The sequence below is a fragment of the Pteropus alecto genome, unplaced genomic scaffold, assembly GCF_000325575.1.
Source record: "Pteropus alecto unplaced genomic scaffold, ASM32557v1 scaffold106, whole genome shotgun sequence".
In the NCBI taxonomy this organism is placed as follows: domain Eukaryota; kingdom Metazoa; phylum Chordata; class Mammalia; order Chiroptera; family Pteropodidae; genus Pteropus; species Pteropus alecto.
Genome location: NW_006442103.1, coordinates 12159076 through 12184115, shown reverse-complemented (window position 1 = coordinate 12184115; position 25040 = coordinate 12159076). Strand labels below are relative to the sequence as shown.

At 33.6% G+C, this 25040-nt stretch overlaps 1 protein-coding gene and 2 pseudogenes across 5 annotated transcripts in view; 2 read left to right on the top strand and 1 right to left on the bottom strand.

The window, feature by feature from the left end:
* Nucleotides 1-25040, top strand: part of ST7L (suppression of tumorigenicity 7 like) — a 101972-nt gene that overhangs the window by 41102 nt on the left and 35830 nt on the right. For 4 of the 5 annotated variants that reach the window (XM_025038458.1, XM_025038460.1, XM_006919645.2 and 1 more), the window contains 3 exons: nt 10877-11027; nt 14705-14797; nt 19851-19990. In XM_025038458.1, the coding sequence (XP_024894226.1) occupies nt 10877-11027; nt 14705-14797; nt 19851-19990 (384 nt within the window). The remainder of the gene's footprint in view (nt 1-10876; nt 11028-14704; nt 14798-19850; nt 19991-25040) is intronic. The other variant, XM_025038459.1, reaches the window with a different exon arrangement.
* LOC112469058 lies at nt 7304-7422 on the top strand (annotated as a pseudogene).
* Nucleotides 18648-18766, bottom strand: LOC112469095 (annotated as a pseudogene).

Here is a 25040-nt window from a genome sequence, read left to right as displayed (position 1 = left end):
CTCCCTCCCCTCCCGCCTCCTTCTCTCTCTCTCTCTGTCTCTCTCTGTCTCTCTCTGTCTCTCTCTGTCTCTCTCTGTCTCTCTCTGTCTCTCTCTGTCTCTCTCTCTCACATTGTGGTTTATATTCCTGACTGTCAGCTGGAGCCAAGCAGACATAAAGGGCTTTAGGGGTTTTCTTCCTCAGACTTCAGCTGTGGGTGGTGATAACTTATTTAAGCTAATGAACAGTGACATTTAAATATATATCTATATTTTAAATCTTCTTTTAATCTTACAAATTTATTATGCAGATTTGACAAATATTTTATGAATGTTACCAGTAAAATGACAAAGGATAAAGCTGTTTTAGCAGGAAACATTTTTTGGCAACTTTCCACATAACTGTAACAGAAATGGCTGTAGGTCTGGAGCTGTGCAATTTGTTAAAGCTGGAAACTATTAGAAGTGCAATAGAGAAAGATCACATAAATCTCTTCAGGCTATGATTTGCTTTAGATATTTCATTAATATTGATTGCTTGTACAGATTTTTTTAATCTACCAAATGAATTTCAGTGTACAGTAACCAATAATAATAGTTAAAAATTAGAACAGCATGTTTTCATGGTTTTCGACTTTTTCTTCATTACCTACCTATGACTTTGGTTCAATTAATAATTTTTTTTAGTCACCAAACAAGAAAAAGATTGTGCATCTTTCAGCCACTATAGAAATTGACAGATTTTTTTCTTTTATAGTAGAAAATTTTCATACTTTCTAAATATTACGTAGCATCCTGTTTCATTCTACTGTCTCATATTCATTATCCAACCATCAAGAAGCTTTACGGTATTGTCTTTTTAATTGAGGTAAATCATGTCATAAAAGTCACCCTTTTAGAGTACACATTTCAGTGGTTTTTAGTGTATTCACAAGGTTGTATAATCATCACCACTATCTAATTCTAGAACATTTTCATTAACCCAAAAAGAAATCCTGTACCTCTCTCCCCCAGTCTCTCCCAACCATTAATCTGTTTTCTGTCTCTATGAATTTAGAACCATACACTATGTGGCCTTTTGTGTCTGACTACTTCCACTTAGCATAATGTAGCATGTATCAATACTTCATTTCTTTTTATGTCTGAATAATATTCTATTGTATTGATATGCTACATTTTGTTTATCCGTCAGTTAATGGGCATTTGGGTTGGTTCAACTTTGGTTATTATGAATGATGCTGCTATGAATATTCATGTGCAAGTTTTTGTGTGAACACATGGTTTCGCTTCTCTCTGTTGTACGTACCTAGGAGCAGAATTGATGGATCACATGGTAATTTTATGTTTAACTTTTTGAGAGACTATACCAAACCGTTTTCCAAAGTGACTGTGCTATTTTACATTCCAACCAGCAATGTGTGAGGGCTCCAATTTCTGTACCTTCTTGCCAACACTTGTTATTGCCTGTTTTTTTTATTATAGTTATCCTAGGAGGTGTGAAATGGCATCTATTTTGGTTTTGGTTTGCATTTCCTAAATGACTAATGAAGTTGAACATCTTATAATGTGTTTATTAGCCATTGGTATATCTGTTTTGGTTAAATGTCTGTTCAGTTCTTTTGTACATTTTTAAGTTTGTCTTTTACTATAGAAGGTATTCTCTAACATTATTATTATAGTAGGCCAAAGAGGTTCTTGATTAATATGGTCCAAAACCATTGTGAATCTCCATAGTTGAAAATACCGTTATAACATATAATTTCACCCATGAAAGGTAAACATGGGAATGGGTCATGAGCTTAGCTGAGATATGAATGCTAAAGAGTCAGCTAGGGTTATTCATTAGGTAAGTTACTTACATGTGAATGGGGCGGGGTAATCTTGAATTTTTCTTATAGTATACATAAACATCAATTTGAGATGGATCATTGACCTAAATGTAAAAGCTAAAACTATACAATATCTAGAAGAAAACATGTAGATATTTTTGAAATATCTTTGAAACTTGGAGCAAGCAAAGATTTCCCAGGGCACAAAAGGCACTGAGTTAGAAGAGAAAAAAAATTTAAATTGGCCTTTTCAAGAATTTTAAATTCTGCTCATTAAAGACAGTGTTAAGAAAATGAACAGGTATTCCACAGATAGGAAAAAAAATTGCAATTTGTTTGGCAAAGGACTCATATCCAGAATATATAAATATAAAAAAGTCAACTTAATATGAAAAATGGTCAAAAACCTTAAAACAGATTCCTCATAAAAGATGTTGGAATATCCAATAAACACAAAGAGATGCACAACATCATTAGTTATCAGGCAAATGCAATATAAAATCACAATAAAGTACCATTTCACACTTACCAGAATGGCTGTACAATCATGCTTCTCTTAATGATGGAGATATGTTTTGAGAAATACATCATTAGGCGATTTCATCATCATGTACACTTACACAAACCTAGATAGTCTAGCCTACTACACATCTAGGCTACATGGGATAGCCTATCACTCTGAGGCTACAAGCCTGTATAGCATGTTACTTTTCTGAATACTGTAAGCTGTTGTAACACAACAGTAATTATTTGTGTATCTAAACATAGAAAAGGTACAGTAAAAATACAGTAAAAATTAAAAAATGATACACTTTATAGGGCACTTAACCATGAACTGAGCTTACAGGAGTGGGAGTTGCCCTAGGCGAGTTAAGTGAGTGAGTGGTGGTGAGTGGTGAGTAATGTGAAGGACATTACACTACAGTAGACTTTATATACACTGTTCTCTTAGGCTACACCAAATTTATAAAACAACATGAGATGAAATCGAGCACGAGAGACAATGACACAGTTGAGAGATGTAATAAACACAAAGTGTATGAAGTGACTTGCCAACTTAACAGTTTACTGTTTTACAGTAAACTTTTTATAAGTAGAGTACACTCAAGTAATGATAAAAAGTATAGTAAATACATAAACCAGTAACATAGTTGTTTATTATCAAATATTATGTACTGTGTATAATTGTATGTGCTATATTTTTATGCAACTGGTAGCACAGTATGTTTGTTTATACCAGCATCACCACAAACACATGAGGAACTGGTTGCACTGCAACCTTACCATGGCTACGAGGTCACTAGGCAATGGCAGTTTTTAAGTTCCATTATGATCTTATGGGATCACTGTTGTATATACAGTCTGTTGTTGACTGAAATGTTATGCGGCTTATGACTGTAATTAAAAAGACTCATAAAATGTTGGTAAGAATGTGAAGCAGTTATATATAGCTGCTAAGAGTATAAAATGGTATAACCACTTTGTAAAAACGTTTGGCAATTTCTTATAAAAGTTAAACATATACCTCACCCCAGCAATTCCAGTCCTACACAAGAGAAATGAAACCATATGTTCCCCAGAAGACTTGAACATGAATGTTCATAGAAGCTTTATTCATAATAACCCCACACTGGAAACAACCCAAATGTGCTTTAACAAGTCAACATACAAATTGGTATGTATTTATTCGGTAGGATACTATTCAGCAATAAAAAGAAAGAACTACTGATATAAGCAAAATATGGATGAATCTCGAAAATAGAGTGTTTTACCAAAGAGTGCATACTGAATGATGACATTTGAGAAAAGACAGAAGTGATCTGTGGTGGTAGAAATTAGAACAATAGTTGCCTCAGGTGGTCAGGGTAAGAGATGAACTGGAAAGGAGAATTTTTCAGAGGTGATGGAAATGTTCTATGTCTTAATTTGGGCGTTGCTTGTCTTCATTTGTCAACACTCATTGAACTGCATACTTAAGATCTGTGCATTTGACTTTTTAAATTGTACCTCAATAAAAAAAAAATCTTTCTCAGCATGGACTGCTCTGTCAGAGTATCATGCCTTCCGATTAAATGAGACAATATATATGAAGTGCTTAACACAGTGTCTTGAGTGTCAGGCAACAGTCTTGATTATCATGCAATCATTGCTTATTATACTTCTCTTACCATTTTCTCTTCCTGTTTAAGCTGTTCCAGTATGTACTCTTTCCTTGTAAATATTGTTTTAGAGACTTAGAATGTATAAGATTTGGGGATTCCTTTGTTGAGATGAGGTGAAGGTGAAGATGTTGAAACAGGACAATTTATTTGTGTCTTACAGAAGCTCTTGGAGGAAGAATAAAGTAGAACATTTAAAAACAAAACAAAACAAAAAACTTTTTTAGTATATTTCTACAACTTGAGTACATGTTTAGAAATGTGTTCTCTGTAGCTTTTAAAAATTATTATTTCTTATTTTACAATAAACTCTTTTTAGTATTGTATCACCAAGAAAGCAGACTGTGCCTGGAGGCGTTTATAAGTACAAGGGAAATTTTAAAAATAAATTGAGATAGAAAAGGTAAAACCCATCTGTTGACCAGAAATCGAAGCCTTTAGGATGAGACGAGTCTCATCTACCGTAAGATACTAGCTCTTTAGCAGCAGATTTACGTTTCATTGGCCATATCAGCATATGTAAAAGATAAGAGGGAAACAGGCAGTCTTGGAGATTTTGAGTGGCATAGCAAGAGTAAAAGGAGAAATGGGAAAGTGGTGCCAAAATCTAAGACCCAAATTTAGAGCACAATGAGGCATTTGCCTTTCCATTATGTAGTACTTTGACCTAGGTGGATGAGTTAAAATATGAAATGCTTCTCTCTCAAGGTGCTGCTCTGTAGGATGATGTGGAAAGGAGTTTTTCTGTGGCAAATGCCCTTTCTAACCTCCCTTCCCTCTCCTTTCCCTATTCTCCAGAGGTTGTTAGTTACCATTATGTTTTAGTTTATTCATATAGCAATTCTGTTTACTTTCTATCTGGGAACCATCTTTAGTCTCCTCCCCAATATACATTCATGTGGACTCTTTGCATTCGGCCTGCCTGTCCAATCTCATAGAATGTGCACTGAGAAAACTAATTGCAGAGATAAATTGGTTCTTGGTGTGCATGACTGATCAAGAGCAAAGTACCTTAATTTCAGATGCCTTCAGAGAGATTTTTCTTTAACCTCTGCTTTCAAGAGGAAGATTATAAAGCATTATCATTACTTCAGGTCAGAATTATATTGCTTTTGGTCAAAAGCTGTTGTAAGAGTTACAAAGTAATAGAAAAAAGTAATCTAAAGATAAATTATAAAGATCAAAGCAATTCAAAATTAAAGTGAATTTGGGTATAAGCATAGGTATGGTTTTAGAGTTATAAAAGAAACCATCAGACCATACATCATTATGCCTTTTTAACTATAGCTTCTAAAGTAGGTTTAATTTTTATATTTTTAGTGAAAATCAAGAGGTTTGAATAGTTATTTGAGTGTATTGTCCATAGTTTAATACTAGTAGAATTTTTCCCAAGCAATTTCCCAGATATAACAATAAGGTGATTTGGAGGTAATACAGAAGGCTCTGTAGCACATACTAGGTACCAGCCTTGGTTTATGTCTTCAACTTTATTGTATTTGTTGATAATTTGCAAATCTGTATCTTTCAACTCTGGCTTCCTCATCTATAGATTTGCATTTTTTTTCTAGTGATGGAGATTTTTATCTGGACATTTAATAGGTATTTCAGACAACTTTAATGTGTCTCAAACTGAATTTTTAAATTTTATTTTAAGTCTCTTCTTTTACTTGCCTGTCCTTCCTTACTTATATACTTTGATTATATGACCTTATCTTCTCATTAACCTTTACTTCTGCCCTTTCCAAATTAGCAACTTGTATTATAACCTTAAAATGTCTTTCACATCTAGCCATCTACTTTATCCCCACTGTCACTGACCATTATGTGCTTTCACTACTAATTTTTAAAATTATTATTGTTATTATAAAGATGATAAGAACTTTTTAAAAAAATTCAGACCCTTCAGAAGTTTACAAAGTAAAATATTCCATTCTTTCTCTTCCAATTCTACTTCTCTCAAGTAACCGTTCTTTCTCCTAGGCTTATATATTGCCAGACATTTTCTATGCATCTCTAAATGTAAGTTTGTTTACCATCTCTTGCTTGGACTATTAAAACAAATTCCTTACTGGTCTCCCTGCCATTGGCCCCTCTCCATTCTGGTTGTTGTCAGAGTTAGCTACCTAAGTAGCAAATCTTACTCTGCCTAAAAAGAGCTCTTCTTGTTCCCTATCGCTTATAAAATAAGGACCAGTCCCTTAGTGTTGCTTATATTGAAGCTCTTCACAGTCTGAGCCTAGTATCCGTTTCCAACCTTACCCCTTGCCACTTCTGCCTTGCTCCTTATCTCCAGCATCACTGCTTCCTGGATTTGGTAATTTCTCATCATATCTCCCTACCTACCTTTGTATATATGCTCAAACTCTTCTCTACTTGGCAAGTTTCTGCTCATTCTTTAAGACACTGTTCATCTGTTGCCTCCTTTATAGAGATGTCTCCTACTTTTCCTAAACAGAGATAATGGCTCTCTGTTCCTTCAGTACCTTAATCATACCTTTTTTTTGTCTCTTTGTATATATCTCCCTTAGTTTCCTGTGAGCTTTTTAAAAAGCAGAATTCTTGTCTTTCTCATTTTATGTCTGATACTCTGCCTAGCACATAACAGACATTCAATAAATATTTGGTAAATAGACATTTCTTTAGTTTAGATCTGCATTGTTATAAAGGCCTGTGTAAGTTTTTTAAAAAATAAAATTTTAGACCCCATCAGATTTGGGAATTTTTAAGCCATCTTATTTTTATGAGTTTTTACTATTTTATATTCCTATTTTTAATAATTTTTCTATATTTTACTTTTACTTTACTATTTTTATGAGATTTGCTTAACGATATCATTTTTGACCTTTTAAGAATGGTAGTACAATTCCAGCATGACTTTAAATCTGAACTTATAAAATAACTCAGCTTTTAATGGAATATTATACAATAATAAAAAATAATGAGTTAGATTTATATAGAGACAGGAAGAAATGTATAAGATGTATCATAAAGTAAAAAGTGAGTTGCATAACAGCTTGATTCTATTTTTAAGAAAAGGTCAATTATGTTATGCATAAAGAAATTAGACATAACATAAATCAGATTATCTTTATTTTCTTTATTCTTTTATTCTTCAATCTTGTATTATTTTCTACTGTGTAACTCTGCAGTGTTTGCATTTTTTGTACACAGAGCATGTAGTTTTATAAGCAGGAAAAAAGGCCAAAAATTTCCGAAACCAAACACCCTTCAGTTTTTAAATTTTCACATTTTCCTTCATAGAAAAGTAGCCTGGATAGTAGATTTTTTTTGTTTGTTTTTGTTTTGTTTTTCCCAGAGAGTTAGAAAATATCTCTTGTTCGGGGCCATGCTACCCTGAACAAGCCTGATCCCATCTGATCTCGGAAGCTAAGCAGGGTCGGGCCTGGTTAGTACTTAGATGGGAGACCACCTCGGAAGACCAGGTGCTGTAGGCGTAAAAATTAAAAATAAAAAAAAGTAAGGGATTATAAGCTGACAAGGTCCTTGCAATCTGTGAGGTCAACCAAGGGTTGCCTTGCCTAAAATATATATATCTTAGGAAAAACTGAAATATGATTTTGAAGTCATTTTAGTTATATAACTCAGATCAAATCAATTAATAAGTATTTTAGTGCCTACTTTGGGTAGTATAATGTGTTAGGTGCTATAGTAGAATATGAAGAATATGTTTTCGATTGTGTGGTAACTTAACAGCTTATGTTGGGTAGCAGAAATTCCTTAGTAGCAGTTTGTAGGAAGATAAAATAAGTAATAATCCTATAATTACTTTAAATACCTTAAACTGAAATTTTCCCTTATTTTTGAGGGTGAAATTTTATTTCAGTGCCTTATTAGAAATTGAAAAATAAGATTTGATTAGCTTTAAAGTCAAATTGGAAATGACATTTGCTGGTAGGTAAGACATGATAATAAAAAATAAGATAGCATAAGGAAGATTTTTTTTTAATGATTAAATAGCAAAGATTTTTTAATATAAACTTCTGAAGTATTTCCTAATAAGCATACCATATGTGTTCGATTACTATCTGAATTGTCACTTAGATTATTAAATGGTGATAATATAGATGTATAGTTGCTGTTCAAAAAAATATTAAGTTGACATTTTCTATAAATTTTACTGAATAATTGTTAACCGAATATCTTTGTTTACTCTTTGCTAAGTGGCTACCAAGATAGGGTTTAGTTTAAAGCTTCAGGGTTCTAAAACTCATTGAAAATAATTGATATATATTATCTCCTCTATCTGTAAAATTAGACAGAATTTTAATAGAAAGGAGTTGGTTTAAGTGTTAAACAGCTTTCTTTTGAAAATGAGATACTCTTTTTTATGATGGAGATTTCACTGTGATTGCCGCATTTTCTTTGCTTCCTACTGAAGAAGCTCTTCGTGTACTTGGATAGAGCATAAGGAGTCATGTCAAGGGTCAGCTATTTGAGTCCATTTTCCCACAGCCGCCTGGTGTGAGTGATCTTTTACTGTGTTTTAAAAAAATGGGCAAGGATTAGAGAGGATTAGAAAGAATATTACCCTCCTGAATATAGGCCCAAGGCACTAAGGGGAGAGAACCCAACCAGGCAGCAAATGGGCTTTGCTTGACCAGGACACAACCTCTGCTGCATTCCTTTAAGAAACTGAATGGGAAATGTTAAGTCCCCAAACTGGATTAGTAAATAATCTCATAGTTTGTGACATCTACTAAAATAAATTGATGAGCAGATTGCATTCTTACACTTTGAAGAGAAAGCAAGATATATCAAAACTAAGAGTAATTCTTTTTTTTTTTTTTAATTTCAACTTTATTAAGATATAGGAGTAGGAGTAATTAAAGATGGGTATTAACCTCAGTAAGTGTTGGAAAGGCACATTTCATAAGAAAAATTTATTTTAGATATATTAATATGTGTACATATATATTGAGTAATAACATAAGGTTTAAATTTTGAAACCATTGCAACTTTTTATTTTTAAGATTCTTCCTGCTTGTAGCAGTTTTACAAAGTGTTTTTCACAAATTCAACTCTATGTTGTTTATCTCATTAGTTTATGTAACAATCTGAGGAATTTAGAATTTGAAATGTGAGAATATATCTTTTGAGACACCTCTGGAATGTTTCTCTTTTTACATTTTATAACAGAAGTTAATGTGGTTTGGACCTTATGACACATTATTTAATAACAAATTATTTAGAACCAAAGAGGTTGTTTCAAACCTATTTCAGTAGAGGAAGTCTTTGCAAGTATTTAACTAACGAAATATTTTTTAAAATATTTTGTTTTAAATTGACCATTTTAGTAGTAAAGATGATGTATAAGTAGTTAATTTAGCATTTTTCTTTGTGTAATTAGTACATTTGATTAGTGTTATAACTGTGATTGTACTGCTTTTATTATGGATTATAATATTAAGGCAAGTATTTTCTTCAAGAGTTTAAGATAGAATTTAATTTCATATATGAATAAGAATTGATAGTCTATAACTTCTTTAACAGGCACACTCACTAATCCCTTAAATGAATCTTACACTATGCTCTCTTGGCTCAGTGCTTTTTTTCAAGTAGGCCCTATACTTTGACTATATCCTCCTGTTTTTCTACCCACCCCAACCCCCAATCTGCTCATCCATATTCTGTCCATCTTCATCAGCTCAAATTTCAAATTCCATCGTGGTTTATTTTTAGCCCCTAAATCAGAATTAATACCTCCTAAATGTAAAAATTACCATCTAACCCAGCAATTTTACAACTAGGTGTATACTCAAGAGTGAGGAAAACATATTTACGTAAAAACTGGTACGCCAATGTTTTTTTGCAGCATTATTCAAAATAGCCAAAAAGGTGAAAACAGCTAAATACCCATCAAACGATAAATGGGTAAACATATGTGTTCTATCCACACAATGGAATATTATTCAGCCAAAAAAAAAAAGGAATGAAATACTGATATATAGTGCAACATAGATATGCCTCGAAAAAATTATGCTAAGTGAAAGAAGCCACTTACCAAAGACCATGTATTATATGATTTTATTTGTATGAAATATCCAGAATAGGCAAATCTATAGAGACAGAAAGTAGATTAGTGTTTGCTCAGGGCTTAGGGAGATGGTGGAGTAGAGGGTAATAACTGAAGAGTACAGGATTTCCTTTTGAGGTGGTGGAAATATTCTAAAATTGACTGTGGTGATAGTTGCACATATATATGAGTTGTATATTTTAAATGGGTGAATTTTAAAATATGTGAATTACATCTCAATAAATTAATTAAAATTAATACTGCCTATCCATATTCTTATATACATTGTTAATACCTCTAATAAAACATTCAGTACAGTCTGGTTATAATTATTAACTTAAGAAATGTGTCTTTTTCATTATATTAGGAAGCTCCAAAAAATAGAATGTGTTTTGGTATTTCCTGATAAGCATAGTGCTTTGTACTTGGTACATATTAATTTAATTGAACTTCTTCATAATTAAGATCTTTCACCTATAAAATGGGAATAAAAGAAAAAAAGAATTGAATGTTGCCACAAAATGTTTTAAAATTGTATTTTATGAATTTTGCATGTAATTATTTTTTGGAAAAATTAATATTTGCTCTCACATTTCCTCAGCTTGAGTTTCCATTTTGTATTTAGCAAGGTCACATATAAGCCATTTCTCTCCTTATTTTTACCTATAGAAATATTCCAATCTTTGGAATTTGCTTCTAAAGCATTTTATACACGTGTTGCCAGTAGGACCTTCATGTTATTTCAACTTAGGTTAAAGTTTCTTTTGTAAATAAAATCGAGTTTATAAAATTTGAATGTATATTTTTGTGGGCATTTGAATTTAACATAATTTTTTTTTGTGATGTGTCTCTGTGTGTGTATGTTATTTTTCTAGTATTTACTGGAGATGAAAAGTCTAATTTTACCTCCAGAACATATTCTGAAACGGGGTGATAGTGAAGCAATTGCCTATGCTTTCTTTCATCTTCAGCACTGGAAGCGAATAGAAGGCGCTCTTAATCTGTTGCAGTGTACGTGGGAAGGCAGTAAGTATTCTTTTCCACATGTAACACTCATGTCTCTGACTATTCATTGCGCTCACAGGTAGTCCTTTTAAATGAGATTGAGTTTCCATAAGGATTTGTTGTTGATTAGTTTCAAAGTGAACTCAGTGGTGTTATATTTGGTTTATTGCTAGAATAGATGCTTAATGTACTTATATTGATGCCACATTTAGGAAAAGCAGAATGAGAAACTGTTATGCTATTCTGCCATGTGTCCATTTAAATTACATATTTGTAAGGAAAGAAAATGAAAACATACATATCTTGGTTTATAATCTTTTTAGTGGTTGAGCTATTCTAATATTTTTTTAAATTGGACTATTATTTTTGTTGTTTTGATGTCAGATGTGTATAACATGAAACTATTTTTCTCACAACTAATACCAATGCTATTTTTAAAATTTTTTATTGTAGTAAAGTATATGTAACATAAAAATTACCATTTTAACTATTTTAAAATATACAGTTCAGTAGTATTTATATACATTCACATTGTTGTGCAGCCATCACCATCATCCATCCCCATAAATTATTATCATCCCAAACTGAAATTCTATGTTCATTAAACAATAACTTTCCATTCTTCCCTCTTCCCCAGACTCTAGTAATGGTTCTACTTTCTATCTCTATGAGTTTGACTAGTCTAGGTATCTCATAGAGTAGAATCATACATTTGTCTTTTTATACCTGGCTTATTTCATTTAGCATAATGTTATAGCACGTATTAGAATTTCATTCCTTTTTAAGACTGAATAATATTTCATTCTCTGCATATATACCACATTTTGTTTATACATTCATTTGTCGATGATGAACAAGTTGTTTCTACCGTTTAGTTATTGTGAATAATGCTGCTATGAACATGGGTGTACAAATACCTGTTCAAATTTCTGCTTTCAGTTCTTTTGTGTATATACCCAGAAGTGGAATTGCTAAATCATATAATTCTATGTTTAATGTTTTGAAGAAGTGCCATACTATTTTCTACATCAGTTGTACCATTTTATATTCCACTAGCAATGCACAAATGTTTCACTTTCTCTGTATCCTCACCAACACTTACTATTTTCTGTTTTCTTGATTATAGCCATCACAATGGCTGTGAAGTGGTATCTCAGTGGTTTTTATTTGCATTTCCCTAATGTTAGTGATGTTGAACATCTTTTTATGTGCTAATTGGCTATTTGTATATCTTCACTGGAGAATTGAACTGTTTTTCAACTACTAGATCTCTTATTTGTAACTTTTCAAAATCACTAAGAAAATGAAGAAGCTTAATCAAAATATTTTATCAGTTAAATTCTTATAATAGTTCTCTTGAAAAATATATCTCTGCTATCAATAAAAATTAAAAAATAAATTCACCGCTCATCACTAAAATTGGTTAACCCTCTCAGTTAGCAAATTTTGCACTTAGGCACCTTGTGGGTATTGCAGCAAGCTCATAAGAGTGGCACCGGATATATTAAAATTTTAGTGGAAATACAGCAATATCAACACCTGTCAGACACCATTCAAACTATTACTCTAAATAGTTTATCATTTCACAATTAGGTGACTCTCTATTCTTTTCCATGTGATAGCTTTGCAGAGCTGGGTTTTTGTTGCTGTGATTAAAACAAGTATCACACATAAATCTCTGTGGAACAGAAAATGAGGGTGGTGCTGTCCAATCTGATATCAAGGTTTGAGAATTTGTGCAGTACCCAGCAGGATCATGTTTCCCATTAGTAAGAAATGATGGTTATATAAAATTATATAACTATTTTTCCTTTTAATTTATGTGCATTTTTTTTCCAAATCACTGCTAAACTGTTAGAACATAAACGTTTATAGTTGTTTGAATCCACTACTTAATAAGTGCAATTATTAGATATTTCCTTCAGCTTAGGATCATCATAAAAAATTACTGAGATGGAAAGGGCACCATGTGTCCTTGAACCAAGGACATTTGGGAACCTCTACCTGCCTTAACCATTTGCTCAGGGTCAGAAACTGAGCTTGACACTGACAATACACAGATTAAGAAAACTGGAGCAACTAAAACTGAGGAGCTGAATGTCTTTGGGTTATTAGATTTCTTTTGCTTTTCCCCCCAGTACTCCGTAAGCTCCTCAAAACCAAGTACTCTGTCTCATTCATCTTGTATGTGTCTTCAGTGCCTAGCTTTTTGCTTGGCACAGAGGAGATTTCCAATAAATATATGATTTATACTGCATTTCATGAATAATCGTCTTAATACATGATTTCCTAATGTTACTCCTGATTTGCTCTGTGACTTTGGACAAATCACTACTTTTTATTATGGTCATACAAAATCCATATTTAAAAAAAAATTTCAGTTACTGTTGACATTCAATATTATATTAGTTTCCAGTATACAGCATAGTGGTTAGACATTTCTATACCTTATGAAGTGAGCCCCTGGTAAGTCTAGTACCCACCTGACACCATCCATAGTTATTACAATATTAGTGACTATATTCCCTATGCTGTACTTTACATCCCTGTGACTATTTTGTAATTGCCAATTTGTACTTCTTAATCCCTTTACCTTTTCATCCAGCCCCACAACCCCCCCTCCCATCTAGCAACTATCAGTTTGTTCTCTGAACAAAATCAGTATTTTGGTAAAAATTTATATAGACAAGCACTAAAGGAAAAGCAAAAACCTTTTCACAATGTTGATGATACTTAACTAGTTGAGTAGATCAATAAGAGTTCCTTCTTTAAGAAGTCTACTAGAGTTGGTAATAATCTAGATCAGGGATGGGTAACCTTTTACCATAAAGGATCAGATGGTATATATTTAGTCTTTGTGGGCCGTAGTCTCTGTCACAGCTACCCAACTCCAATAGCATGAAAGCAACCTTACGTAATATGTAAATGAACAAGCATGGTTGTATTCTAATAAAATTTTATTTATAAAAACAGATAGCTGGCCAAGTCAGGCCAAGCAGGGGTCCCCAACCCCCAGGCTGCGGACTAGTACCAGTCCGTGGCCTGTTAGGAACCGGGCTGAACTGCAGGAGACGTGCAAAGCTTCATCTGTATTTGCAGCCGCTCCCCGGCACTAGCATCAGTGCTTCAGCTCTACCTCAGATCATTAGGCTTTAGATTCTCATAGGATCACCGGTCCCTGGTGCTAAAAATGTTGGGGACCATTGGGCCAAAGCATAAGAATGGCCCCTGATCTAAATTAAGCTCTGCTCATAGAAAACTTTGGTGACATCTCACATGTGAAGTTAGGAGCTATTGAGAACTCTTTTGAGTTGCCAGTAGTTATGGTCGCAACTGTTACATATGCTGCAGCTTTATGAAGATTCCTGTAGAAAGTGGAATTCATAACCAGAGAGTAAAGTCTGTCGTGTTTGTAACGAAGAGACTAAGGTAGGAAGGACCTGGCCAGTCTTATCATCCACTATGTTTAATTTTATTCCAGCCCAACCATTCACTGTTCTCTAAATCATCTTATTCTTTCTTTTATTTATTATTTTGCTTACCTAGTTTATTTAATCTAAAACGTATCTCTAAAAAATAAAATAAAATGCTATGTGAAAATGTTATAAAAATATGTCCTAAAAATAGCTTTCATCTGTGGTATAGGATGAAAAGGAGTCTGAATTGAATATCCATATTTGTGTTTTTTTTTTTCTCAGCTTTTAGAATGATTCCATACCCATTAGAGAAAGGCCATCTATTTTATCCTTATCCAAGCTGCACAGAGACTGCTGATAGAGAGCTATTACCTAGTAAGTAAATGTTCTAGTTTTTCTAAACTGAAAAATAGTAGTGAGATTGTTTTTCATAGCATTCTTCCATTTTAAAGGTGCTTTTGGTTGAAATTCAGGAAACTGTTTAAATACTATTTTAGCCATTTCTTGGATGTAGTCGTATAATATAGTTCACTCCCAAATATTTTGGGGTAAAACCCTGTGCTAGATGTAATGAAGGACACAAAAATTAAAGATATCATAAGAGCGGTCATCTTAGTTTAAGGAAGAAATAATACCAATGCTTTACAAACTCTTTTCAGAAATAAGGGAGGAAGGAACACTCCTCAGCTCATTCTGTAAGATCGGTATTACCCTGATACCAAAACCAGACAAAGGCATTACAAGAAAACTATAGAACAATTTCCCTCATGATTATAGACACATTCTCAACTAAATATTAGCAAACTGAATCCAGCAACATATAAAAAAGATTATACTCCATGATAATACCTCACAAATGCAAGGTTATTTTAACATCTGAAAAGGTGATGTACCATGTTAACAGAATAAAGGACAATAGATGCAGAAAAAGCATTTGACACAAATCCAACACCCATTCATGATAAAAATTCAGAACAAGCCAGGAATAAAAGGGAATTTCCTCAACCTAATAAAGAGCATCTATGAAACCCCACAGCCGACTTTATACTTAATGGTAGAAAACTGAATGCTTTCTCCCTAAGATCATGAGTAAGGCAAGGATGCTGCTCTCACCAGTCCTATTAAGCATTGTACTGGAAGGTCTAGTCAGTAAAATCAAGCAAGAAAAAGAAATAAAAGACATTGTTATTTGTAAGAAAGAAGTAAAACTGTCTGTTTACAGATGACATGATCTTCTACGTAGGAAATTCTAAGAAATCCATAAAAATACTATTAGAGCTAATAAGTTCAGTAAGGATGCAGGATATAATATCAACATGCAAAACTCAATTGCATATTTATATACTAGCAATGAACAATCCGAAAATGAAATTTAGAATACAATTCCAATAAAAATAGCATCAAAAAGAACAAGCAATTTAGGAATACATTTAAAAAAAGAAGTATAAGACACACGAAAAACTACAAAATATTGCTGGGAGAAATTAAAGAAAATCTAAATAAATGGGGAAGAATTCCATGTTTATGGATTGGAAGGCCTAATATTATTTATATGGCAATTCTTTCCAAATTGATCTATGGATTCAATACAGTCTCTATCAAAATCCTAGCTGGGATTTTGCAAAAATCGACAAGCTGATCTCAGAATTTATATGGAGAGGTAAAGGACCTAGCATAGCCGAAACAATCTTTACAAAGAAGAATGTAATTTGAGGGACTACATTTCCCCATTATTTTTAAAAAGACATGTAGTCGAAGAATTAGGAAGAAAACCAGAAATATATAGGATTATGATTGCTGAGAATGTTTCCTTCCAGTCCCTGCTTTCAGGAAGCCAAACTTCTCAAGAGAATAGTCTATACTTTTTGTCTCAGCTGTCTATCATCCACTGACTGTTTTTCTCTGTGAACTGGTAAAGTTCTGCTTAATTTTTCTTTTTATAACTTAACCAGTAAGCAAGCATAATGAATGTTATACACACTAGCACCATGTTTCCTTATATGTGTCACAGTTTTTACAATTCTGGGGCCTTTAGAACTGAAGTCTAGGAAGGAAAGTTGCAGTTTTATAACCATCAAACTTAATGAGCTGAAAAGTTCAGTTAGATAAAAATTTAAGAGAGACTGTGGAAGTCAAATATGCTGATATTTTTCTCCCAGAGTCTTTATTTTACTCCATCCTCTGAGATAAGTTATCTCTTCTTTCTTTGAACTCTCCCCTTTCTAGATTGTAAACTCGAAGGCCAGGATTCTCCATATTGTTCCTCTATGTATCTCTATAATGTGTACCATAAAAACTGATATTCAAGAAATATTATTCAAATTAGTCAAGTTTATTAATTTATTCTTATAAACAAACATGCCAGGTAGATTGTAAGTACTTGACAGAAATATTAAATATTAGTATCTTTTCCTCTCTATGCTTCTCCAAACTCCTAAGCTGCTCATAGGTTAATAGAAAGACTGATAAACAATGTGTTAAGTGCTGTATGTATGGAATAGATCATAAAGAAGCTGGACTGGGGAGCACCTCACTCTCCAAGGTTATGATGACTTGAAGAATGGTAAATTCATCATACTGCAAGAGGAGCAGATGTGGAAATGGTAGTGGGGGAAGTAAATAAGTTCGAGCTTTGAGTATGTTACATATATTATATCTCACCCTTAAACACACATATACATTGTTAATTTAATATTAAATATTTTATTACATAGTCACCATTTTCTAGGTGTGAATGAGATCACTAAGGGAAACTTAATAGAGTGAGAAGTAAACTAAAGGTGGAACCAGGGGGGCACAAAAATATCTAAGGAATGGGTAGCTGATAAGGAGTCTGGAAGACTCAGTAAAAGAGTGGCCAGAGAGACAGGACAAGAATTAGAACTAGATATCTTAGAAACTAAAAGGAAGAAAACATTTCCAAAGGCATATCTGAGATATTAAGTAAGGTATGTAATTACTGAGAAGAGTCCATTGATTTTGGCAATTTGATGGTCATTAGTGAGAGAAGTTTTATTTTCTTTCCTAGGAAGGCGGCAGTAGTAGTTTTTCTTGTTTTTCCATTTTAACAGGAACAAGGATATTTAAAGCAAAGCAACAGATCTTTAACTATGGAACATGAATATTCAGGAGTATACTATATTAGGCTAATACATTTAACCTAAATGTCCCCCAAATCATTATATTGCCTGCTATAAGGCCAACTTTATATAGTAATATAAATAATGCCAGGGTTATCATGTATTGTTAGAGTCATAGACTATAAGAACTGACAGTTTGCTTCTTGGCAAGCCTTTATTATTTCTAGGGTACTACTCATTGGTAAATTATAGGAGAATAGAGAGAAGAGATATGCTGGAGGCATTTTGTTTGATTATATTGTATGTTCTTGGAGTATTTTTTCTGCCTATGACTGTTAGAATGAACAAATTTTTAATAATGTGGATTTCTATACTCAAGAGTGCCTAATATTTTTTGTTTTTAATTCTCTTTCAACCTTGATATGACTTATAGCATTCTGGAATTTGCTTATGAACCTCATAACTTCAAACTTGAACTATTCCCTTAGTCCACATAGCTATTTAGTTGTCTTTTATGCCTCCTGATAAATTTTTCTCTACAAGCCAGTGATGAAATTTGAACTTGACTTCCAAGGGAGTGTTTCTGTACGAGTCATCCATTATATTGATGTATTAGCTAAACATTGACTGACAATTGAATCTACAGAAAGCAATCCAAAAAGAAGTAATTAGGTCTCTCCTACAGCATAAAAATCTCATATATTAGGAAATCATCTTACTAAAGCTATATAGTTTTCTACTTTATAAAATGGGAATAATATTGTCTATCTCTTAGGATTATTGAAAAGAAATCAAACAATATAAATTAAAACACATTGTAAACCATAAAATGTTCTGCAGTTTAGTTAACATTATTAATTTTGCTGTATCTCACATGATAGCAATTATAATAACCATTGGTACCTGTAAGTATTTGTTCCCTGTCTTTGCAAATACCACGGTTTCTTTTTGCTGGAAGAAGTTGGCCTCTCATAGCTAAGGGATATGGAAAAAGAGAATGCTGTTTTTTGGGGTGCTAAAAGTAAACACAGTGTTGTCCACAGTTTTCATGTTTCTAACTTTAAAAAAATTCAGATTTGATATACTTCTACTTTTTAATTTTATTTTATTTTACTTTATTTTATTTTAATTTTTTAATGCCTATACGCATACAGCACATGGTATTCCTAGGTAGTCTCCTATCCAAGTACTAACCAGGCCCGACACTGCTTAGCTTCTGAGATCAGGTGAGATCGGGCGCATTCAGGGTGGCATGGTCATAGACGATGTACTTTTACTTTAAACAAGACTCAAGACTCTGGAAATTTTCTGAATTTTTAAAGAGTTTGGTTTTTGGTATATACCTTCTAAATATAGTATAAGACATAAAAATATCATGGCTACTGAAGGAAACGTGGGTATAATATTCTCTGTGAATCATTATGTTTCAAAAAATGAAATTTATAGCTGACCTTGATTTAACACTGAATTAGTCATCCCTTACTTATGCAGGATATTACATCAGGAATTCTTGGGTTTATATCTCTGAGCAGTCAACTTCCTGGACTAATGAAGTCCCAGAATAGCTAGCAATTTAACAGACATTTATCGAGCACCTACTATGTGCCAGGCATTGTAATAGGCTCATCTCAGCATTGTTATTCAAGTATTTTCAAATTTCAAATAAGATATAAATACTTGACTACTATTGGTAATGAAATATACAATTATTAGAAAAATAATACCTGAATAAATGTTTGAATATGGTAAAATAACACAAGGGACTTCACTTATATTCCGAGTCCTAGGGTGCTGGTATTCTAGTTTGATTTTTACACTGCTCAATGAAATACCACATATAGAATAACTGGGTAAAATTATTAATTGATGGTTCTGGGAAATCTCCAATCACATGTCTGTCTCCTGGTCGCTGTACTGGTCTCTGAACTCCCAAAGAGCAAGAACTATAACTCACATTTATTAAGGGCTTACAGTGTTCATCATAACAACTCCATAGCAACTAATAGAGGGTTTAGCAACTTATTCAAGATCACACAGCTAGTAAGTGACAAAGCTCTTTTTCAAAACCACCTCAGCATGACTTTACAATTAATGTTCTTTCCCATGATGCTATCCTATTCCTGGTCCCCAGCACAGTCATCTGGATATATAGGTATGCTGTTGATGCTGGAATAAATAATGGATAATTTTCTTCTACCTTGCTTCACTAGAGACTTCTTGTTCTTTTTTTTTTTTTTTTTAATTATTTTCCTTTTTAGTTTTGAAAAATAGATTTCATTTGAAAATATTAAAACTGGCTTACACTGTATTTGGAAATAAAATCTGTTTCTACCTTTTCTCCCTTGCAGCCTTTCATCATGTTTCTGTTTACCCAAAGAAGGAGCTTCCTTTTTTCATCCATTTCACAGCAGGACTGTGTTCTTCTACAGCAATGATAGCTCTTCTCACACACCAGTTTCCTGAAATCATGGGTGTTTTTGCTAAAGCTGTAAGTATGATCTCAAGGACTTGTGTAGAGTATTTGTAAAACACACAAAAAACCATCTCTGATGTGTTTGTGCTAAATCAGTTGAGCAGTAAGAGATATTTGTTCTAGTAAATTACAGGAATTGATTTGTAAAGTTGCTGCCATAAATATGTCAAACATAAGGTTTTGGTGATTTGAACTATATATTTGTTGCTTAAAAGTTTGAAGAATACAAAGGCATAACATAAAGTTGGTCTGTGTAAATCATTTTTTGTGGTAAACATAGCAGTCATTACTAGCTAAAGAATAATTCAGTCCTTTTAAATGCATTTTCTTTGGCACTTAAATTCTCTATTTTGTAAACAAGACTTTTGATTTTTCCATTTAAATGAAATCATTAGTTTTAAGGATTTGCTGAACTTTAAATTCAAGAGTTCAGCTAAGATGGAGAATAAGTAGGTAAGATGGGACAGATAGGGCATTTGCCCTGGGTACAATGTGCCTCTTTATCAAAGGTTCTCCCTGTTATTGTATCTACATGTTCTTATAGACCTACCCCAACCATGGGTGATAGAACTATGTATAGACCTTTATTTTCATTTTTACCCTTTAGTTTTTAACTACTTTCCCATTTCCTGACCCAGGTCCAGGAAATACACGAGGACTGATATTAGAAAAGATATCCCATGATTATGTACTCTTTTACATGAACTTATAAATTCATGTCACTGGCTCAAAGTAAAATTAAGATTTAAAGATAAGTTCTTTAAGTCTCCAAGCATTTTAAAAAGTGTGTCTTTCTTGTACATATTTGCATTTTTACCAGATAATAAGAGTTCAAACCCCAAAGGAAATGCTGGTTCTTTATATTCCCAAATAGAAGAGTACTGAGAACTATAGAAACACTAGCCCTTACTTGGTAATGTAATTTCTGAATGCCTCCATTCTAACTCCATTCTGTTTCCTCACAATGTCTTTTCCTGCCTAAAAAAAAATAGTTTATTTTGTGCCTTAAAAATTAGTTGGTTTTCTTCTGGCACCCATAGTGAGAGCACTGGTTTCCCTTTTCCCTGAAGGTCATTTGTAGAATGTGTTAAGTTGCCTCTGGCTGTAGGCCTAGGGGTCTGAGACTGCATTTGATTTTGGGTCAAACTTCAAGAAGGATGACTTTCCATTGTTGTTCAGGGAGTATCAATATTTGGATTGGAAACTGACTATCCTATTAGTGTAAAAGGAAGCTGAGTGATCATAGCATAACTCTGTTGTTTGCAGTGGTGCTGATTGGGGAGTGAGTGCATCTCAAACTGAAATGACCTTACTGTATAATTAGGCATGGAAAAAAAAATGGTCTAGAAAGGGAATCCCATCCATTTAATAACTGGAAAATATATGCAAGCAATGGAAGAGATAGTCCTTGGATTTCTCTCAGAGCAGTGGGAAGGAGGTGAAATAGAGTGAAATAGAAGATCTAGAATCTGGAATAGATGAGTAGCAATTGTTACTAGTGCACGTCCGTGAGGTATTGGCTAAAACTTATGTGGAGTGTACTCACTGTCTGCTCTATCCTTTGATGTAAAAATATAGTTTCTGCCTTTATCTAAGAGATCACTGATGCACCAGAAGAGCCTTTAAGATTACAAAGCACAGGCGCCTTGGCACTCCTCTAGCAGAGCTGAGAATTAATAATTATACATTTTAAAGTAGAAGCTTCTTTTTTAGACCAAAAGTTATTAACTTACTGTGATTCTAGTTGATGAACAATAAATAGGCATTTATTTACTACCTTTTGATATTTGTATAGTTGGTGGTTTATAGTGTTAAAAATGTGCCTGACAGCAAATTTTTACAGCCAGTCCCTGTGGCCTTTACATGTATATTTTAAGTTCCTAAAAGCTAAGTATTTACTGAAAGTATCTGCAGACCAATATTTAGTGTGCAGCAGTTCCAAGGGCAGGTTCCATTTAAGAATTAATGGGAAATGATTATGGTATGGGCAATCTTCAGCTTATAAAGATATGTATAAATGCCTCAACAGCCAGCCAGCCAGCTAAGGAACAGAGGCGCAAATCCTACTTCTTTACCACTTAATAAAGTGTGGTCTATGCACTGTGATCACCCAGGAGCTTGTTAGAATTGCAGAACCTCAGACACCACTCCAGACCTCCTGAATCTGTGTTTTAACAAGATCCCCAGGTGACCCTCTGTGCACACTAAAACTTGAGAAGCCCTGCTCTACTCTGCCCCCAAAAAGAAGAATTTAGAAGGCCTGGATGGTGCCACCTTATCAGAGTAGGGAAGGGGCAGCATTGCTGAGTGGTTATGAGCATAGCTCTGGAGCCAGACTGCTTTGCTTTGAATTCCAGCCCTGACACTTATTGGCCATGCAACCTTGGGTTTGTTACTTAACCTTTTCTCCCCCTCACTATAAAATGCGATAGTACTACCTCATAGGTTTTTGTGAGGGTTAAATGAGTTAAAGTATGTCAGGTGTTTAGAGCTGTGTCTGGCTGTAGTAAAAACTAGTTGAGTGTTGCTGTTGTTGCCACTGTCATTGTTATCATCATCACCAAAGTGCGGCTCCGGCTCTGTGGGAAACCCTACTCCCCTCACATGTGGAGGAGCTATGTCCTAAAAGTAAACTCAAAACGCATTTCCCGTAGACATTGTGGTGTAAATGGTGGTTGGTGTCATTTAAACAATATTATTGGTACTGTATTTCTGGTACATTACGTATATGTAGACCACAGAAAGCAAAGAAATGTTTAAAATTCTAGGCACTGGCAAACTGCCTTGTAGCACAGAACCTATTGGTAAGTTTTCAAACTGCCTATGTTAGGATTTTCAATTAAGTCAGATATTTGATGGTCAAATACAGTAGAACTCAGTGAAGAATTTTCTTTGAAACATATTGGTTCTTCTATTTAGTAAGGCAAAGAAATTAAGAAAATTTCCTAAATTTCTTCCATTGTTATTATCTCTTCATCTAATATCTTTTTGTATTAGCTCACATCCTAGAGTAAATCCAATTTGAATTTGTTAAAATGCATTTGTTAACAAGAATTGCTTTTTGTGGAGGAAGGAAGTAAGGGTTAATGATTTTTAAGAATATTCACTGTACATCAGATTCTGATAAATGGAAGGGAATGAACTAGAATGGTTAGTGGTTTTAGTCCCCCTTCTTTTGTACGGTGTAAAGCTATGTGGAATAAAACTTCATTTTCAGCAAGTTAGGACTTTTTTTTTCTGATTTTTCTCCTGGCTGAGATGAAAACTTAGTCTGACATTAGACATAGAGCAATGAAAAAAAAATTGCATAAATCCTTGGAGATGTGGAATGTGCTGATATTAGAGCTGATATTCTCCAAGGCCAGAATTCCTGAAAAAGGAAAAATTGCTTTTAAGTGGTGGGTCATTTTCTCACCTGCTTTGAAGCCTGCTGGGTTAAATATGAGGGTTCAAAGTAAGGGTAGCCAGCAAACCAAATGAACTGGAATCTGATTCTGCTTATCTGAAAGGAGCTTCTTTATTTAAGAGCAGCACTGCCCTCAGAGAACCGGTCTTCATCTGCTCTGGACCCTTTCATTTCTCTCTTGCAAGAAAAGCTTTCTTCTCAGTAAGCCTTGGGCGGGCGTTATCACAACAGTGAAGACTGGCGTTGGTCTTTGGGGGTTTCACTAACTTACTGATGAATTCAAGCTTGTGGCATGTGATTTTAGTGCTCTGAATTCAGAAGTGTGTTTCAATATTTTAAAAAACCCTAGTTAGGTTTTAACTAAATATGGCAGCCTTTGCAATGTTGGCAGAAAAGGTGTTATGGGTAAAGACAGGAATCAAAAAGATTCCCAAATAAATCGTTTCACTAAGACAAAACTTTGTTAAAATTTGTTTCACTGACCACATTTTTTAGCTGTGCTGGGGTGGGCCCTGTTTCCACATATTTCCACTAATCTTTATGTGGGAAAATGTGGTTGGACACGCCAGTGATGAATTTCTGAGCAACTCATAATTGGCTGGCTCCACTGTAACTGGGGCCTAACAATCTGCTTGATTAATTCTTTAAGGACTACATGAGCCAAGTTGCATGATTTCCAAAGATATAGAAGGTCAGATGTTATACTAACGAAAGACCTCTCTCCAAAATGTCTCACTAGGATGTCTTTAGCTCCTGCCCAAAAGTAATTAACATTTTTCTACCCAAATTACATTAAAAAAAAAAAAGCAGATATAAATACCAAATGTCTTTTACTGAATATTGATCAAAATTTTTGAGAAGGTTTGTCCAGTATTCTCATCATTTTTCCAGGGCAAAGATTGTCCTCACAACTAGGGGAGTTTGTAGAAAATTATAACTATAAGTTGATATATACCAACAGAAAAAATAAATACCATTTTTAAAGGTTCCTAATCTGTTCATATGTGAAAGATTTTTTTTTTTAATATTCTCCATCCCACTTGATTTATAAATACTAAAAACCTATGCTAATTGTATTTCTCTTTGATATATAGGGCCACATGCAGAAATTAAATCGACAGTTAAAATAAATTTCTTCACTTTGTTTGAAAATAGACTATTTTTCAAAGCTGTGAGACTTCTTTAGTTAATAAAAACTGATATAGTTTTTTTAAAAGTATTTGAATCGTATGCTTATATTCCTGTGAAATATTATTCTGTAACCTTGCCATTTCCACAGCAATACATCTGAGTTATTACCCAGAGACTGTCCTGATAATAAAATGAGCCTATTGTCTGACAGGTCAAAATTTTAAAATGTTTACATTTTTGTTCTGTTATTAGTGCTGTTGCAGTCTTTATTTGAGCAGTCTGGCATATTCCACTTTTGATTTTATTTATTAACTGAGATATTCGTAGCAAGAGAAAAGATGTTCTCTATTTTCTGTCAGGCTTCCTCAAGCTTCATCCTCATTGTTCTCCTTCAAAGAAAATCAGACAGAAAGTTGTGAAATCGCTAATACTGAACTCTTCAAAGAAAAAAAAAAGAAGAAAAGATATGTACTTTTTAATGTATGTCTCTGTCCCTTCTCCAGGGATTAATTCAGTTTTAAAGTTTGT